Consider the following 19,453-nt stretch of genomic DNA (forward strand, 5'->3'; position numbering starts at 1 on the left):
CTACAAGAACCCGCTCTCTGTATGTTCTTATGTGGGAAGATACGTTTTGAGAGTTTCCCAGACCCTTATAATATCTGGGAAATTTATGCCTTAGATATAATTATTTTTTAAAATAGGCTATCCGAAAGATGGTAATATTCTCTGTTAGTTTCCTTTCTTTGGGGGAAGACTAGTTCAGTTCTTTGGACCCAAATAAGTGTCTATAAGAATTTGTCTAGTTTGAACTTAATTAAAGGAGACTTATAGGGATGTACACCTGATTTGGTTTAGTCCCTATAAGGGGTTAAAGTCATAAATCACTTCAAGCCATGGCCCTACCTCCATGCAGACCTCTCCTTTACTATCCCTGCTTAGCCCCAACCCTCTATTTATATGCCTATAGAAGGCTTTTGGATTCCCCTTTATGTTTACTGCCAGGCCCTTCTCATACTCTATCTTTGTCTTGCTTATGTCCTTTTTTCACTTCCCCTCAATTGTGATGGAGTAAACACAGAGCTGCTGGGAATGTGCTGGGATCAGTACTGGAGTAAACACAGGATGTTGGGAATGTGCAGGGGTCAGTGCTGGAGTAAACACAGGATGCTGGGAATGTGCAGGGATCAGTGTTGGAGTAAACAATGAGCTGCTGGGAATGTGCTGGGATCAGTGCTGGAGTAAACACAGGATGCTGGGAATGTGCAAGGGATCAGTTCTGGAGTAAACAGAGAGCTGCTGGGACTGTGCAGGGATCAGTACTGGAGTAAACACAGAGCTGCTGGGAATGTGCAGGGATCAGTACTGGAATGAACACAGCGCTGAAGAGAATGTGCAGGGATCAGGGATCAGTCCATCAATTGGTGATGAACATTGTGCAATCAACGAACATCCCCACTTCTGACCTTATGATTGAAGGAAGGTCATTGATGAAGCAGCTGAAGATGGTTGGCCCGAGGACACTACCCTGAGGAATTCCTACAGTGATGTCCTGGAGCTCAGATGATTGACCTCCAACAACCACAGCCATCTTCCTTTGCGCTAGGTATGACTCTAACCAGCAGAGAGTTATCCCCCTGATTCCCATTGACTCCAGTTTTGCTAGGGCTCCTTGATGACATACTCGGTCAAATGCAGCCTTGATGTCAAGGGCAGTCACTCTCACCTCACCTGTTGAGTTCAGCTCTTTTGTCCATGTTTGAACCAAGGCTGTAATGAGGTCAGGTGCTGAGTGGCCGAGTTGGAAGCCAAACTGAGCGTCACTGAGCAGGTTATTGCTAAGCAAGTGCCGCTTGATGGCACCGTTGATGACACCTTCCATCACTTTACTGATGATTGAGAGGAGGCTGATGGGGCGGTAATTGGCCGGGTTGGATTTGTCCTGCTTTTTGTGTACAGGGCAGACCTGGGCAATTTTCCACATTGCCGGGTAGATGCCAGTGTTGTAGCTGTACTGGAACAGCTTGGCTAGGGGTGCGGCAAGTTCTGGAGCAGAGGTCTTCAGTACTATTGCCGGAATATTGTCAGGACACATAGCCTTTGCAGTATCCAGTGCCTTCAGTCGTTTCTTGATATCACGTGGAGTGAATCGAATTGGCTGAAGTTTGGCATCTGTGATGCTGGGGTCTTCAGGAGGAGGCCGAGATGGATCATCAACTCGGCACTTCTGGCTGAAGATTGTTGCAAATGCTTCTGCTTTATCTTTCGCACTGACGTGCTGGTCTCCCCCATCATTGAGGATGGGGATATTTGTTGAGCCACCTCCTCCAGTTAGTTGTTTAATTGTCCACCACCATTCATGACTGGATGTGGCAGGACTGCAGAGCTTAGATCTGATCCGTTGGTTATGGGATCACTTAGCTCTGTCTATTGCATGCTGCTATGCAGTTTGGCATGCAAGTAGTCCTGGGTTGTAGCTTCACCAGGTTGACACCTCATTTTGAGGTCAGCCTGGTGCTGCTCCTGGCATGCCCTCCCTCACTCTTCATTGAACCAGGGTTGGTCTCCTGGTTTGATGGTAATGGTAGAGTGGGGGATATGCCGGGCCATGAGGTTACAGGTTGTGGTTGAGTACAATTCTGCTGCTGCTGATGGCCCACAGCGCCTCATGGATGCCCAGTTTTACATTGATAGATCTGTTCGAAATCTATTGCATTTAGCACAGTGGTAGTGCCACACAAAACGATGGAGGGTATCCTCAATGTGAAGGCAGGACATCGTCTCCACAAGGACTGTGCAGTGGTCACTCCTACCAATACAATCATGGACAGAAGCATCTGCGGCAGGCAGATTGGTGAGGACGAGGTCCAGTATGTTTTTCCCTCGTGTTGGTTCTCCCACCACCTGCCGCAGACCCAGTCTAGCAGCTATGTCCTTTAGTTCTCGGCCAGCTCGGTCAGTAGTGGTGCTACCGAGCCACTCTTGGTGATGGACATTGAAGTCCCCCACCCAGAGTACATTTTGTGCCCTTGCCACCCTCAGTGCTTCCTCCAAGTGGTGTTCAACATGGAGGAGTACTGACTCATCAGCTGAGGGAGGGCAGTAGGTGGTAATCAGTAGGAGATTACCTTGCCCATGTTTGACCTGATGCCATGAGACTTCATGAGGTCCGGAGTCGATGTTGAGGACTCCCAGGGCAACTCCCTCCCTACTGTATACCACTGTGCCACCACCTCTGCTGGGTCTGTCCTGTCGTTGAGTTCCAGGGATAGTGATGGCAGTGTCTGGGACATTGTCTGTAAGGTATGATTCCGTGAGTATGACTATGTCAGGCTGTTGCTTGACTAGTCTGTGGGACAGCTCTCCCAACTTTGGCACAAGCCCCCAGATGTTATTAAGGAGGACTTTGCAGGGTCGACAGGGCTGGGTTTGCCGTTGTCGTTTCCGGTGCCTAGGTCGATGCCGGGTGGTCCGTCCGGTTTCATTCCTTTTTATTATCTTCGTAGTGGTTAGGTACAACTGAGTGGCTTGCTAGACCATTTCAGAGGGCGTGTAAGAGTAAACCACATTGCTGAGGGTCTGGAGTCACATGTAGGCCAGACCAGGTAAGGACAGCAGATTTCCTTCCCTGAAGGACATTAGGGAACCAGATGGGTTTTTACAACAATTGACAATGGTTTCATGGCCATCATTAGACTAGATTTTAATTCAAGATTTATTAATTAAATTCAAATTCCACCTTCTGCTGTGGTGGGATTCGAACCCATGCCTCCAGATCAATGCCCAGGTCTCTGGGTTACTAGTCCAGTGATAATACCACCAGTCCACCGCCTCTGCTGCTGGGAACGTGCAAAGATCAGTGCTGGAGTAAGCACAGAGCTGCTGGAAATGTGCAGGGATCAGTACTGGAGTAAACACAGAGATGCGGGGAATATGCAGGGATCAGTGCAGGAGTAAATACAGAGATGCTGGGAATGTGCTGGGACCAGGCCAGTGGAGGTGTTACAAAAGCTGCGAGTGCTGTCTTGGTACTCACCTGATCCACGAGGTGCAGCCTCTTGACATAGGCTTCCTCCGTTTGCAGCAACTCCCTCGCAATTTTAAACATTTTCTCCTCGTCAGTTTCCTGCAAAGACATAAAAGTATTTTTAACAAAGTTGCTCACCCTCAGTTTGATACCCAAATATCAACAGGCATGACACTGAGCTACAGAGAGCTAATCGAAGCTCAAATACACAAGCCCTCCAAGGCAGCAAGAATGATGAGCAAAAGACAGAATCGAAAGGGGCTTCGGGGGAACAGGATAGAGGAACAGGCAGACTGGGAGAGTGAGATAGAGGGACAGGCAGACTGGGGGGGGGGGGGGGTGGAGATAGAGGGACAGACAGACTGGGGGAGTATGATAGTGGGACAGACACACTGGGGGAGTGAGATAGAGGGACAGGCAGACTGGGGGAGTGAGATCGAGGGACAGGCAGACTGGGAGAGTGAGATAGAGGGACCGACAGACTGGGGGAGTGAGATAGTGGGACAGACACACTGAGGGAGTGAAATAAAGGGACAGGCAGACTGGGAGAGTGAGATAGCAGGACAGGAAGACAGGGGAGTGAGATAGAGGGATAGACAGACTGGGAGAGTAAGATAGAGGGACCGACAGACTGGGAGAGAGAGATACAGGGACAGGCAGAACAGGGGAGTGAGATGGAGGGACAGTCAGACTAGGGGAGTGAGATAGTGGGACAGAAACACTGGGAGAGTGAGAGAGCGGGACAGGAAGAGTGGGGGAGTGAGATAGAGGGACCAACAGACTGGGAGAGAGAGATACAGGGACAGGCAGACCGGGGGAGTGAGATAGAGGGACAGTCAGACTGGGGGAGTGAGATAGAGGGAGAGTCAGACTGAGGGAGTGACATAGAGGCCAGGCAGACAGAGAGAGTGAGAAAGAGGGACAGGCAGACTGGGGGAGTGAGACAGAGGGACAGGCAGACTGGGGGAGAGAGATGGAGCGACAGGCAGACTGGGAGAGTGAGATAGATGGGCAGGCAGAATGGGGGAGTGCAATAGAGGGAGAGGCAGACCAGGGGAGGGAGATAGAGGGACAGGCAGACTAGCGGAGTGAGATAGAGGGACCGGCAGTCCGGGCGAGTGAGATAGAGTGACAGGCAGACTTGAGGATTGAGATAGAGGGACAGGCAGACCGGGAGAGTGAGATAAAGTGACAGGCAGACTGTGGGAGTGAGATAGAGGGATAGACAGACTGGGAGAGTGAGATTGAGGGACCGACAGACTGGAGGAGTGAGATAGAGGGACAGTCAGACTGAGGGAGTGACATGGAGGGACAGGCAGACAGGGAGAGTGAGATAGAGGGACAGGCAGACAGGGGGAGTGAGATAGAGGGACAGGCAGCCTGGGGGAGTGAGAAAGAGGGACAGGCTGACAGGGGGAGTGAGATAGAGGGACAGGCAGAGTGGGGGAGTAAGATAGAGGGACAGGCAGACTGGGAGAGTGAGATGGACGGACAGGCAGACCTGTGGAGTGAGATGGACGGACAGGCAGATTGGGGGAGTGAGATGGAGGGACAGGCAGATGAAAGAGTGAGATGGAGGGACAGGCAGACTGGGGTAGTGGGATAGAGGGACAGGCAGACTTGGGGAGTGAGATACAGGGACAAGCAGACTAGGGGCGTGAGATAGAGTGACAGGCAGACTGGGGAAGTGAGACAGAGGGACAGGCAGACTGGGGTAGTGAGATAGACGGGCAGGCAGAAAAAGGGATGTGCAATAGGGGGACAGGCAAACTGGGCGAGTGAGATAGAGCGACAGGCAACTGGGAGAGTGAGATAGATGGGCAGGCAGACTGGGGGAGTGCGATAGAGGCAGAGACTGACTGGCGGAGGGAGATAGAGGGACAGGCAGACTGGCGGAGTGAGAAAGAGGGACAGGCAGTCTGGGCGAGTGAGATAGAGTGACAGGCAGACTTGGGGAGAGAGATAGAGGGACAGGCAGACTGGGGGAGTGAGATAAAGCGACCGGCAGATGGGAGAGTGAGATAGTGGGACAGGCAGACTGGGGAAGTGAGACAGAGGGACAGACAGACTGGGGGAGTGAGATTGAGGGACCGACAGACTGGGGGAGTGAGATAGAGGGACAGTCAGACTGAGGGAGTGACATGGAGGGACAGGCAGACAGGGAGAGTGAGATAGAGGGACAGGCAGACAGGGGGAGTGAAATAGAGGGACAGGCAGCCTGGGGGAGTGAGAAAGAGGGACAGGCTGACAGGGGTAGGGAGATAGAGGGACAGGCAGAGTGGGGGAGCAAGATAGAGGGACAGGCAGACTGGGAGAGTGAGATGGACGGACAGGCAGACTTGTGGAGTGAGATGGACGGACAGGCAGATTGGGGGAGTGAGATGGAGGGACAGGCAGATGAAAGAGTGAGATGGAGGGACAGGCAGACTGGGGTAGTGGGATAGAGGGACAGGCAGACAAAGGGATGTGTAATAGGGGGACAGGCAAACTGGGGGAGTGAGATAGAGCGACAGGCAACTGGGAGAGTGAGATAGATGGGCAGGCAGACTGGGGGAGTGCGATAGAGGCAGAAACTGACTGGCAGAGGGAGATAGAGGGACAGGCAGACTGGCGGAGTGAGATAGAGGGACAGGCAGTCTGGGCGAGTGAGATAGAGTGACAGGCAGACTTGGGGAGAGTGAGATAGAGGGACAGGGAGACTGGGGAAGTGAGACAGAGGGACAGACAGACTGGGGGAGTGAGATAGAGGGACAGGCAGACCGGGGGAGTGAGATAAAGTGACAGGCAGACGGGGCGACTGAGATAGTGGGACAGCCAGTCTGGGCAAGTGAGATAGAGTGACAGGCAGTCTTGGGGAGTGAGATAGTGGGACAGGCAGACTGGGGAAAGAGACAGAGAGACAGGAAGACAGCGGGCGTGAGACAGAGGGACAGGCAGACTGGGGGAGTGAGATAGAGGGACAGGCAGACCGGGAGAGTGAGATCAAGTGACAGGCAGACCTGGCGACTGAGATAATGGGACAGGCAGACTGGGGAGTGAGATGGATGGACGGGAGACTGGGGGAGTGAGATAGAGGGACAGGCAGACTCGGGAAGTAGATAGAGGGACAGGCAGACTGGAGGAGTGAAATAGAGGGATAGGCAGATTGGGGGAGAGAGATAGAGGGACAGACAAACTGGGGGAGTGAGATAGAGGAACAGGCAGACTGGGGGAGGGAGATAGAGGGACAGGCAGACTGGGGGAGTGAGATAGAGGGACACGCAGACTGGGCGAGTGAGATAGAGGGACAGGCAGACTGGGGAGTGAGGTAGTGGGACAGGCAGGCCGGGAGAGTGAGATAAAGTGACAGGCAGACTGGGAGACTGAGATAGAGGGACAGGCAGACTGGCGGAGTGGATAGAGGGACAGGCAGACCGGGAGAGTGAGATAAAGTGACAGGCAGACTGGGCGACTGAGATAGTGGGACAGGCAGTCTGGGCGAGTGAGATAGAGGGACAGGCAGTCTTGGGGAGTGAGATAGTGGGACAGGCAGACTGGGGTAGTGAGATATAGGGACAGGCAGACTGGGGGAGTGAGACAGAGGGACAGGCAGACAGCGGGCGTGAGACAGAGGGACAGGCAGACTGGGGGAGTGAGATAGAGGGACAGGCAGACCGGGAGAGTGAGATAAAATGACAGGCAGAATGGGCGACTGAGATAATGGGACAGGCAGACTGGGGTGTGAGATGGATGAACGGGAGACTGGGGTAGTGAGATAGACGGGCAGGCAGAAAAAGGGATGTGCAATAGGGGGACAGGCAAACTGGGCGAGTGAGATAGAGCGACAGGCAACTGGGAGAGTGAGATAGATGGGCAGGCAGACTGGGGGAGTGCGATAGAGGCAGAGACTGACTGGCGGAGGGAGATAGAGGGACAGGCAGACTGGCGGAGTGAGAAAGAGGGACAGGCAGTCTGGGCGAGTGAGATAGAGTGACAGGCAGACTTGGGGAGAGAGATAGAGGGACAGGCAGACTGGGGGAGTGAGATAAAGCGACCGGCAGATGGGAGAGTGTGATAGTGGGACAGGCAGACTGGGGAAGTGAGACAGAGGGACAGACAGACTGGGGGAGTGAGATTGAGGGACCGACAGACTGGGGGAGTGAGATAGAGGGACAGTCAGACTGAGGGAGTGACATGGAGGGACAGGCAGACAGGGAGAGTGAGATAGAGGGACAGGCAGACAGGGGGAGTGAAATAGAGGGACAGGCAGCCTGGGGGAGTGAGAAAGAGGGACAGGCTGACAGGGGTAGGGAGATAGAGGGACAGGCAGAGTGGGGGAGTAAGATAGAGGGACAGGCAGACTGGGAGAGTGAGATGGACGGACAGGCAGACTTGTGGAGTGAGATGGACGGACAGGCAGATTGGGGGAGTGAGATGGAGGGACAGGCAGATGAAAGAGTGAGATGGAGGGACAGGCAGACTGGGGTAGTGGGATAGAGGGACAGGCAGACAAAGGGATGTGTAATAGGGGGACAGGCAAACTGGGGGAGTGAGATAGAGCGACAGGCAACTGGGAGAGTGAGATAGATGGGCAGGCAGACTGGGGGAGTGCGATAGAGGCAGAAACTGACTGGCAGAGGGAGATAGAGGGACAGGCAGACTGGCGGAGTGAGATAGAGGGACAGGCAGTCTGGGCGAGTGAGATAGAGTGACAGGCAGACTTGGGGAGAGTGAGATAGAGGGACAGGGAGACTGGGGAAGTGAGACAGAGGGACAGACAGACTGGGGGAGTGAGATAAAGTGACAGGCAGACGGGGCGACTGAGATAGTGGGACAGCCAGTCTGGGCAAGTGAGATAGAGTGACAGGCAGTCTTGGGGAGTGAGATAGTGGGACAGGCAGACTGGGGAAAGAGACAGAGAGACAGGAAGACAGTGGGCGTGAGACAGAGGGACAGGCAGACTGGGGGAGTGAGATAGAGGGACAGGCAGACCGGGAGAGTGAGATCAAGTGACAGGCAGACCTGGCGACTGAGATAATGGGACAGGCAGACTGGGGAGTGAGATGGATGGACGGGAGACTGGGGGAGTGAGATAGAGGGACAGGCAGACTGGGGGAGTGAGATAGAGGGACACGCAGACTGGGCGAGTGCGAGAGAGGGACCGACAGACTGGGGGAGTGAGACAGAGGGACAGTCAGACTGGGGGTGTGAGATACTGGGACAGACACACTGGGGAAGTGAAATAAAGGGACAGGCAGACTGGGAGAGTGAGATAGCGGGACAGGAAGACTGGGGCAGTGAGATGGAGGGATGGACAGACTGGGAGAGTGAGATAGAGGGACCGACAGTCTGGGAGAGTGCAATAGAGTGACAGGCAGACTGGGGGAGTGAGACAGAATGACAGGCAGACAGGGGGAGTGAGATAAAAGGACAGGCAGCCTGGGGGAGTAAGATAGTGGGAAAGACACACTGGGGCAGTGAGATAGAGGGACCGGCAGACTGGCGGGGTGAGACAGAGGGACAGACAGACTGGGGGAGTAAGATAGTGGGATAGACACACTGGGGGAGTGAAATAAAGGGACAGGCAGACTGGGAGAGTGAGATAGCGGGACAGGAAGACAGAGGGAGTGAGATAGAGGGAGAGTCAGACTGAGGGAGTGACATAGAGGCCAGGCAGACAGAGAGAGTGAGAAAGAGGGACAGGCAGACTGGGGGAGTGAGACAGAGGGACAGGCAGACTGGGGGAGAGAGATGGAGCGACAGGCAGACTGGGAGAGTGAGATAGATGGGCAGGCAGAATGGGGGAGTGCAATAGAGGGAGAGGCAGACCAGGGGAGGGAGATAGAGGGACAGGCAGACTAGCGGAGTGAGATAGAGGGACCGGCAGTCCGGGCGAGTGAGATAGAGTGACAGGCAGACTTGAGGATTGAGATAGAGGGACAGGCAGACCGGGAGAGTGAGATAAAGTGACAGGCAGACTGTGGGAGTGAGATAGAGGGATAGACAGACTGGGAGAGTGAGATTGAGGGACCGACAGACTGGAGGAGTGAGATAGAGGGACAGTCAGACTGAGGGAGTGACATGGAGGGACAGGCAGACAGGGAGAGTGAGATAGAGGGACAGGCAGACAGGGGGAGTGAGATAGAGGGACAGGCAGCCTGGGGGAGTGAGAAAGAGGGACAGGCTGACAGGGGGAGTGAGATAGAGGGGCAGGCAGAGTGGGGGAGTAAGATAGAGGGACAGGCAGACTGGGAGAGTGAGATGGACGGACAGGCAGACTTGTGGAGTGAGATGGACGGACAGGCAGATTGGGGGAGTGAGATGGAGGGACAGGCAGATGAAAGAGTGAGATGGAGGGACAGGCAGACTGGGGTAGTGGGATCGAGGGACAGGCAGACCTGGGGAGTGAGATACAGGGACAAGCAGACTAGGGGCGTGAGATAGAGTGACTGGCAGACAGGGGGAGTGAGATAGAGGGACAGGCAGACTGTGGAAGTGAGACAGAGGGACAGGCAGACTGGGGTAGTGAGATAGACGGGCAGGCAGAAAAAGGGATGTGCAATAGGGGGACAGGCAAACTGGGCGAGTGAGATAGAGCGACAGGCAACTGGGAGAGTGAGATAGATGGGCAGGCAGACTGGGGGAGTGCGATAGAGGCAGAGACTGACTGGCGGAGGGAGATAGAGGGACAGGCAGACTGGCGGAGTGAGAAAGAGGGACAGGCAGTCTGGGCGAGTGAGATAGAGTGACAGGCAGACTTGGGGAGAGAGATAGAGGGACAGGCAGACTGGGGGAGTGAGATAAAGCGACCGGCAGATGGGAGAGTGAGATAGTGGGACAGGCAGACTGGGGAAGTGAGACAGAGGGACAGACAGACTGGGGGAGTGAGATTGAGGGACCGACAGACTGGGGGAGTGAGATAGAGGGACAGTCAGACTGAGGGAGTGACATGGAGGGACAGGCAGACAGGGAGAGTGAGATAGAGGGACAGGCAGACAGGGGGAGTGAAATAGAGGGACAGGCAGCCTGGGGGAGTGAGAAAGAGGGACAGGCTGACAGGGGTAGGGAGATAGAGGGACAGGCAGAGTGGGGGAGTAAGATAGAGGGACAGGCAGACTGGGAGAGTGAGATGGACGGACAGGCAGACTTGTGGAGTGAGATGGACGGACAGGCAGATTGGGGGAGTGAGATGGAGGGACAGGCAGATGAAAGAGTGAGATGGAGGGACAGGCAGACTGGGGTAGTGGGATAGAGGGACAGGCAGACAAAGGGATGTGTAATAGGGGGACAGGCAAACTGGGGGAGTGAGATAGAGCGACAGGCAACTGGGAGAGTGAGATAGATGGGCAGGCAGACTGGGGGAGTGCGATAGAGGCAGAAACTGACTGGCAGAGGGAGATAGAGGGACAGGCAGACTGGCGGAGTGAGATAGAGGGACAGGCAGTCTGGGCGAGTGAGATAGAGTGACAGGCAGACTTGGGGAGAGTGAGATAGAGGGACAGGGAGACTGGGGAAGTGAGACAGAGGGACAGACAGACTGGGGGAGTGAGATAGAGGGACAGGCAGACCGGGGGAGTGAGATAAAGTGACAGGCAGACGGGGCGACTGAGATAGTGGGACAGCCAGTCTGGGCAAGTGAGATAGAGTGACAGGCAGTCTTGGGGAGTGAGATAGTGGGACAGGCAGACTGGGGAAAGAGACAGAGAGACAGGAAGACAGCGGGCGTGAGACAGAGGGACAGGCAGACTGGGGGAGTGAGATAGAGGGACAGGCAGACCGGGAGAGTGAGATCAAGTGACAGGCAGACCTGGCGACTGAGATAATGGGACAGGCAGACTGGGGAGTGAGATGGATGGACGGGAGACTGGGGGAGTGAGATAGAGGGACAGGCAGACTCGGGAAGTAGATAGAGGGACAGGCAGACTGGAGGAGTGAAATAGAGGGATAGGCAGATTGGGGGAGAGAGATAGAGGGACAGACAAACTGGGGGAGTGAGATAGAGGAACAGGCAGACTGGGGGAGGGAGATAGAGGGACAGGCAGACTGGGGGAGTGAGATAGAGGGACACGCAGACTGGGCGAGTGAGATAGAGGGACAGGCAGACTGGGGAGTGAGGTAGTGGGACAGGCAGGCCGGGAGAGTGAGATAAAGTGACAGGCAGACTGGGAGACTGAGATAGAGGGACAGGCAGACTGGCGGAGTGGATAGAGGGACAGGCAGACCGGGAGAGTGAGATAAAGTGACAGGCAGACTGGGCGACTGAGATAGTGGGACAGGCAGTCTGGGCGAGTGAGATAGAGGGACAGGCAGTCTTGGGGAGTGAGATAGTGGGACAGGCAGACTGGGGTAGTGAGATATAGGGACAGGCAGACTGGGAGAGTGAGACAGAGGGACAGGCAGACAGCGGGCGTGAGACAGAGGGACAGGCAGACTGGGGGAGTGAGATAGAGGGACAGGCAGACCGGGAGAGTGAGATAAAATGACAGGCAGAATGGGCGACTGAGATAATGGGACAGGCAGACTGGGGTGTGAGATGGATGAACGGGAGACTGGGGTAGTGAGATAGACGGGCAGGCAGAAAAAGGGATGTGCAATAGGGGGACAGGCAAACTGGGCGAGTGAGATAGAGCGACAGGCAACTGGGAGAGTGAGATAGATGGGCAGGCAGACTGGGGGAGTGCGATAGAGGCAGAGACTGACTGGCGGAGGGAGATAGAGGGACAGGCAGACTGGCGGAGTGAGAAAGAGGGACAGGCAGTCTGGGCGAGTGAGATAGAGTGACAGGCAGACTTGGAGAGAGAGATAGAGGGACAGGCAGACTGGGGGAGTGAGATAAAGCGACCGGCAGATGGGAGAGTGTGATAGTGGGACAGGCAGACTGGGGAAGTGAGACAGAGGGACAGACAGACTGGGGGAGTGAGATTGAGGGACCGACAGACTGGGGGAGTGAGATAGAGGGACAGTCAGACTGAGGGAGTGACATGGAGGGACAGGCAGACAGGGAGAGTGAGATAGAGGGACAGGCAGACAGGGGGAGTGAAATAGAGGGACAGGCAGCCTGGGGGAGTGAGAAAGAGGGACAGGCTGACAGGGGTAGGGAGATAGAGGGACAGGCAGAGTGGGGGAGTAAGATAGAGGGACAGGCAGACTGGGAGAGTGAGATGGACGGACAGGCAGACTTGTGGAGTGAGATGGACGGACAGGCAGATTGGGGGAGTGAGATGGAGGGACAGGCAGATGAAAGAGTGAGATGGAGGGACAGGCAGACTGGGGTAGTGGGATAGAGGGACAGGCAGACAAAGGGATGTGTAATAGGGGGACAGGCAAACTGGGGGAGTGAGATAGAGCGACAGGCAACTGGGAGAGTGAGATAGATGGGCAGGCAGACTGGGGGAGTGCGATAGAGGCAGAAACTGACTGGCAGAGGGAGATAGAGGGACAGGCAGACTGGGGGAGTGAGATAGAGGGACAGGCAGACCGGGAGAGTGAGATCAAGTGACAGGCAGACCTGGCGACTGAGATAATGGGACAGGCAGACTGGGGAGTGAGATGGATGGACGGGAGACTGGGGGAGTGAGATAGAGGGACAGGCAGACTCGGGAAGTAGATAGAGGGACAGGCAGACTGGAGGAGTGAAATAGAGGGATAGGCAGATTGGGGGAGAGAGATAGAGGGACAGACAAACTGGGGGAGTGAGATAGAGGAACAGGCAGACTGGGGGAGGGAGATAGAGGGACAGGCAGACTGGGGGAGTGAGATAGAGGGACACGCAGACTGGGCGAGTGAGATAGAGGGACAGGCAGACTGGGGAGTGAGGTAGTGGGACAGGCAGGCCGGGAGAGTGAGATAAAGTGACAGGCAGACTGGGAGACTGAGATAGAGGGACAGGCAGACTGGCGGAGTGGATAGAGGGACAGGCAGACCGGGAGAGTGAGATAAAGTGACAGGCAGACTGGGCGACTGAGATAGTGGGACAGGCAGTCTGGGCGAGTGAGATAGAGGGACAGGCAGTCTTGGGGAGTGAGATAGTGGGACAGGCAGACTGGGGTAGTGAGATATAGGGACAGGCAGACTGGGGGAGTGAGACAGAGGGACAGGCAGACAGCGGGCGTGAGACAGAGGGACAGGCAGACTGGGGGAGTGAGATAGAGGGACAGGCAGACCGGGAGAGTGAGATAAAATGACAGGCAGAATGGGCGACTGAGATAATGGGACAGGCAGACTGGGGTGTGAGATGGATGAACGGGAGACTGGGGTAGTGAGATAGACGGGCAGGCAGAAAAAGGGATGTGCAATAGGGGGACAGGCAAACTGGGCGAGTGAGATAGAGCGACAGGCAACTGGGAGAGTGAGATAGATGGGCAGGCAGACTGGGGGAGTGCGATAGAGGCAGAGACTGACTGGCGGAGGGAGATAGAGGGACAGGCAGACTGGCGGAGTGAGAAAGAGGGACAGGCAGTCTGGGCGAGTGAGATAGAGTGACAGGCAGACTTGGGGAGAGAGATAGAGGGACAGGCAGACTGGGGGAGTGAGATAAAGCGACCGGCAGATGGGAGAGTGTGATAGTGGGACAGGCAGACTGGGGAAGTGAGACAGAGGGACAGACAGACTGGGGGAGTGAGATTGAGGGACCGACAGACTGGGGGAGTGAGATAGAGGGACAGTCAGACTGAGGGAGTGACATGGAGGGACAGGCAGACAGGGAGAGTGAGATAGAGGGACAGGCAGACAGGGGGAGTGAAATAGAGGGACAGGCAGCCTGGGGGAGTGAGAAAGAGGGACAGGCTGACAGGGGTAGGGAGATAGAGGGACAGGCAGAGTGGGGGAGTAAGATAGAGGGACAGGCAGACTGGGAGAGTGAGATGGACGGACAGGCAGACTTGTGGAGTGAGATGGACGGACAGGCAGATTGGGGGAGTGAGATGGAGGGACAGGCAGATGAAAGAGTGAGATGGAGGGACAGGCAGACTGGGGTAGTGGGATAGAGGGACAGGCAGACAAAGGGATGTGTAATAGGGGGACAGGCAAACTGGGGGAGTGAGATAGAGCGACAGGCAACTGGGAGAGTGAGATAGATGGGCAGGCAGACTGGGGGAGTGCGATAGAGGCAGAAACTGACTGGCAGAGGGAGATAGAGGGACAGGCAGACTGGCGGAGTGAGATAGAGGGACAGGCAGTCTGGGCGAGTGAGATAGAGTGACAGCCAGACTTGGGGAGAGTGAGATAGAGGGACAGGGAGACTGGGGAAGTGAGACAGAGGGACAGACAGACTGGGGGAGTGAGATAAAGTGACAGGCAGACGGGGCGACTGAGATAGTGGGACAGCCAGTCTGGGCAAGTGAGATAGAGTGACAGGCAGTCTTGGGGAGTGAGATAGTGGGACAGGCAGACTGGGGAAAGAGACAGAGAGACAGGAAGACAGTGGGCGTGAGACAGAGGGACAGGCAGACTGGGGGAGTGAGATAGAGGGACAGGCAGACCGGGAGAGTGAGATCAAGTGACAGGCAGACCTGGCGACTGAGATAATGGGACAGGCAGACTGGGGAGTGAGATGGATGGACGGGAGACTGGGGGAGTGAGATAGAGGGACAGGCAGACTGGGGGAGTGAGATAGAGGGACACGCAGACTGGGCGAGTGCGAGAGAGGGACCGACAGACTGGGGGAGTGAGACAGAGGGACAGTCAGACTGGGGGTGTGAGATACTGGGACAGACACACTGGGGAAGTGAAATAAAGGGACAGGCAGACTGGGAGAGTGAGATAGCGGGACAGGAAGACTGGGGCAGTGAGATGGAGGGATGGACAGACTGGGAGAGTGAGATAGAGGGACCGACAGTCTGGGAGAGTGCAATAGAGTGACAGGCAGACTGGGGGAGTGAGACAGAATGACAGGCAGACAGGGGGAGTGAGATAAAAGGACAGGCAGCCTGGGGGAGTAAGATAGTGGGAAAGACACACTGGGGCAGTGAGATAGAGGGACCGGCAGACTGGCGGGGTGAGACAGAGGGACAGACAGACTGGGGGAGTAAGATAGTGGGATAGACACACTGGGGGAGTGAAATAAAGGGACAGGCAGACTGGGAGAGTGAGATAGCGGGACAGGAAGACAGAGGGAGTGAGAAAGAGGGACAGGCAGACTGGGGGAGTGAGACAGAGGGACAGGCAGACTGGGGGAGAGAGATGGAGCGACAGGCAGACTGGGAGAGTGAGATAGATGGGCAGGCAGAATGGGGGAGTGCAATAGAGGGAGAGGCAGACCAGGGGAGGGAGATAGAGGGACAGGCAGACTAGCGGAGTGAGATAGAGGGACCGGCAGTCCGGGCGAGTGAGATAGAGTGACAGGCAGACTTGAGGATTGAGATAGAGGGACAGGCAGACCGGGAGAGTGAGATAAAGTGACAGGCAGACTGTGGGAGTGAGATAGAGGGATAGACAGACTGGGAGAGTGAGATTGAGGGACCGACAGACTGGAGGAGTGAGATAGAGGGACAGTCAGACTGAGGGAGTGACATGGAGGGACAGGCAGACAGGGAGAGTGAGATAGAGGGACAGGCAGACAGGGGGAGTGAGATAGAGGGACAGGCAGCCTGGGGGAGTGAGAAAGAGGGACAGGCTGACAGGGGGAGTGAGATAGAGGGGCAGGCAGAGTGGGGGAGTAAGATAGAGGGACAGGCAGACTGGGAGAGTGAGATGGACGGACAGGCAGACTTGTGGAGTGAGATGGACGGACAGGCAGATTGGGGGAGTGAGATGGAGGGACAGGCAGATGAAAGAGTGAGATGGAGGGACAGGCAGACTGGGGTAGTGGGATCGAGGGACAGGCAGACCTGGGGAGTGAGATACAGGGACAAGCAGACTAGGGGCGTGAGATAGAGTGACTGGCAGACAGGGGGAGTGAGATAGAGGGACAGGCAGACTGTGGAAGTGAGACAGAGGGACAGGCAGACTGGGGTAGTGAGATAGACGGGCAGGCAGAAAAAGGGATGTGCAATAGGGGGACAGGCAAACTGGGCGAGTGAGATAGAGCGACAGGCAACTGGGAGAGTGAGATAGATGGGCAGGCAGACTGGGGGAGTGCGATAGAGGCAGAGACTGACTGGCGGAGGGAGATAGAGGGACAGGCAGACTGGCGGAGTGAGAAAGAGGGACAGGCAGTCTGGGCGAGTGAGATAGAGTGACAGGCAGACTTGGGGAGAGAGATAGAGGGACAGGCAGACTGGGGGAGTGAGATAAAGCGACCGGCAGATGGGAGAGTGAGATAGTGGGACAGGCAGACTGGGGAAGTGAGACAGAGGGACAGACAGACTGGGGGAGTGAGATTGAGGGACCGACAGACTGGGGGAGTGAGATAGAGGGACAGTCAGACTGAGGGAGTGACATGGAGGGACAGGCAGACAGGGAGAGTGAGATAGAGGGACAGGCAGACAGGGGGAGTGAAATAGAGGGACAGGCAGCCTGGGGGAGTGAGAAAGAGGGACAGGCTGACAGGGGTAGGGAGATAGAGGGACAGGCAGAGTGGGGGAGTAAGATAGAGGGACAGGCAGACTGGGAGAGTGAGATGGACGGACAGGCAGACTTGTGGAGTGAGATGGACGGACAGGCAGATTGGGGGAGTGAGATGGAGGGACAGGCAGATGAAAGAGTGAGATGGAGGGACAGGCAGACTGGGGTAGTGGGATAGAGGGACAGGCAGACAAAGGGATGTGTAATAGGGGGACAGGCAAACTGGGGGAGTGAGATAGAGCGACAGGCAACTGGGAGAGTGAGATAGATGGGCAGGCAGACTGGGGGAGTGCGATAGAGGCAGAAACTGACTGGCAGAGGGAGATAGAGGGACAGGCAGACTGGCGGAGTGAGATAGAGGGACAGGCAGTCTGGGCGAGTGAGATAGAGTGACAGGCAGACTTGGGGAGAGTGAGATAGAGGGACAGGGAGACTGGGGAAGTGAGACAGAGGGACAGACAGACTGGGGGAGTGAGATAGAGGGACAGGCAGACCGGGGGAGTGAGATAAAGTGACAGGCAGACGGGGCGACTGAGATAGTGGGACAGCCAGTCTGGGCAAGTGAGATAGAGTGACAGGCAGTCTTGGGGAGTGAGATAGTGGGACAGGCAGACTGGGGAAAGAGACAGAGAGACAGGAAGACAGCGGGCGTGAGACAGAGGGACAGGCAGACTGGGGGAGTGAGATAGAGGGACAGGCAGACCGGGAGAGTGAGATCAAGTGACAGGCAGACCTGGCGACTGAGATAATGGGACAGGCAGACTGGGGAGTGAGATGGATGGACGGGAGACTGGGGGAGTGAGATAGAGGGACAGGCAGACTCGGGAAGTAGATAGAGGGACAGGCAGACTGGAGGAGTGAAATAGAGGGATAGGCAGATTGGGGGAGAGAGATAGAGGGACAGACAAACTGGGGGAGTGAGATAGAGGAACAGGCAGACTGGGGGAGGGAGATAGAGGGACAGGCAGACTGGGGGAGTGAGATAGAGGGACACGCAGACTGGGCGAGTGAGATAGAGGGACAGGCAGACTGGGGAGTGAGGTAGTGGGACAGGCAGGCCGGGAGAGTGAGATAAAGTGACAGGCAGACTGGGAGACTGAGATAGAGGGACAGGCAGACTGGCGGAGTGGATAGAGGGACAGGCAGACCGGGAGAGTGAGATAAAGTGACAGGCAGACTGGGCGACTGAGATAGTGGGACAGGCAGTCTGGGCGAGTGAGATAGAGGGACAGGCAGTCTTGGGGAGTGAGATAGTGGGACAGGCAGACTGGGGTAGTGAGATATAGGGACAGGCAGACTGGGAGAGTGAGACAGAGGGACAGGCAGACAGCGGGCGTGAGACAGAGGGACAGGCAGACTGGGGGAGTGAGATAGAGGGACAGGCAGACCGGGAGAGTGAGATAAAATGACAGGCAGAATGGGCGACTGAGATAATGGGACAGGCAGACTGGGGTGTGAGATGGATGAACGGGAGACTGGGGTAGTGAGATAGACGGGCAGGCAGAAAAAGGGATGTGCAATAGGGGGACAGGCAAACTGGGCGAGTGAGATAGAGCGACAGGCAACTGGGAGAGTGAGATAGATGGGCAGGCAGACTGGGGGAGTGCGATAGAGGCAGAGACTGACTGGCGGAGGGAGATAGAGGGACAGGCAGACTGGCGGAGTGAGAAAGAGGGACAGGCAGTCTGGGCGAGTGAGATAGAGTGACAGGCAGACTTGGAGAGAGAGATAGAGGGACAGGCAGACTGGGGGAGTGAGATAAAGCGACCGGCAGATGGGAGAGTGTGATAGTGGGACAGGCAGACTGGGGAAGTGAGACAGAGGGACAGACAGACTGGGGGAGTGAGATTGAGGGACCGACAGACTGGGGGAGTGAGATAGAGGGACAGTCAGACTGAGGGAGTGACATGGAGGGACAGGCAGACAGGGAGAGTGAGATAGAGGGACAGGCAGACAGGGGGAGTGAAATAGAGGGACAGGCAGCCTGGGGGAGTGAGAAAGAGGGACAGGCTGACAGGGGTAGGGAGATAGAGGGACAGGCAGAGTGGGGGAGTAAGATAGAGGGACAGGCAGACTGGGAGAGTGAGATGGACGGACAGGCAGACTTGTGGAGTGAGATGGACGGACAGGCAGATTGGGGGAGTGAGATGGAGGGACAGGCAGATGAAAGAGTGAGATGGAGGGACAGGCAGACTGGGGTAGTGGGATAGAGGGACAGGCAGACAAAGGGATGTGTAATAGGGGGACAGGCAAACTGGGGGAGTGAGATAGAGCGACAGGCAACTGGGAGAGTGAGATAGATGGGCAGGCAGACTGGGGGAGTGCGATAGAGGCAGAAACTGACTGGCAGAGGGAGATAGAGGGACAGGCAGACTGGCGGAGTGAGATAGAGGGACAGGCAGTCTGGGCGAGTGAGATAGAGTGACAGGCAGACTTGGGGAGAGTGAGATAGAGGGACAGGGAGACTGGGGAAGTGAGACAGAGGGACAGACAGACTGGGGGAGTGAGATAGAGGGACAGGCAGACCGGGGG

General features: G+C 55.9%; 1 protein-coding gene across 7 annotated transcripts in view; it reads right to left on the reverse strand.

Annotated features, from left to right (window-relative positions):
• Nucleotides 1-19,453, reverse strand: part of LOC137383764 (FYVE, RhoGEF and PH domain-containing protein 4-like) — a 448,993-nt gene that overhangs the window by 179,198 nt on the left and 250,342 nt on the right. For all 7 annotated transcript variants that reach the window (XR_010977458.1, XR_010977457.1, XR_010977456.1 and 4 more), the window contains one exon: nucleotides 3,449-3,538. Coding sequence is in view for 3 of the 7 variants with exons in the window: in XM_068056923.1 (XP_067913024.1) it covers nucleotides 3,449-3,538 (90 nt within the window). In the remaining 4 variants the exon portion in view is untranslated. The remainder of the gene's footprint in view (nucleotides 1-3,448; nucleotides 3,539-19,453) is intronic.

This window comes from Heterodontus francisci, chromosome 25 (genome assembly GCF_036365525.1).
Source record: "Heterodontus francisci isolate sHetFra1 chromosome 25, sHetFra1.hap1, whole genome shotgun sequence".
Taxonomy (NCBI): Eukaryota; Metazoa; Chordata; class Chondrichthyes; order Heterodontiformes; family Heterodontidae; genus Heterodontus; species Heterodontus francisci.